Source organism: Halyomorpha halys, unplaced genomic scaffold (genome assembly GCF_000696795.3).
Source record: "Halyomorpha halys isolate HHAL.00 unplaced genomic scaffold, Hhal_1.1 Scaffold364.1, whole genome shotgun sequence".
NCBI classification, from domain to species: domain Eukaryota; kingdom Metazoa; phylum Arthropoda; class Insecta; order Hemiptera; family Pentatomidae; genus Halyomorpha; species Halyomorpha halys.
The window spans coordinates 637,955-638,279 of NW_027108785.1; the positions used below are offsets into that span (position 1 = coordinate 637,955).

At 32.3% G+C, this 325-nt stretch overlaps 1 protein-coding gene across 1 annotated transcript in view; it reads right to left on the reverse strand.

Moving 5' to 3' along the window:
• The window catches only part of Acat2 (Acetyl-CoA acetyltransferase 2), a 5,244-nt gene that overhangs the window by 2,359 nt on the left and 2,560 nt on the right, over positions 1-325 (reverse strand). The window contains exon 6 of the mRNA XM_067047122.1: positions 19-204. Within this exon, the coding sequence (XP_066903223.1) occupies positions 19-204 (186 nt within the window). The remainder of the gene's footprint in view (positions 1-18; positions 205-325) is intronic.

Consider the following 325-nt stretch of genomic DNA (forward strand, 5'->3'; position numbering starts at 1 on the left):
TGTAATAATTCAGCATACCAAATTCTTAACTGCAGGAATTGGTCCTAAACCCATAACCCTAGGTTCGAGCCCACCTTGGGCGAAGCCAACAATTTTTACTTTTGGGGTTAGATTTTTTTTTCTTGCTTCATCCAGTGACATCAAAATTACACCAGCAGCACCATCATTCATACCAGAAGCATTTCCTGCAGTAACTGTACCATCCTGGAATATAGAAAACAGTAATCAAGTATTTTTAAAAAAAGTTAAATTTAATTTTAACACATTACAGAAGTGTTTGCATAACAAAATTGTGTATATATACATACATATATATATATATATA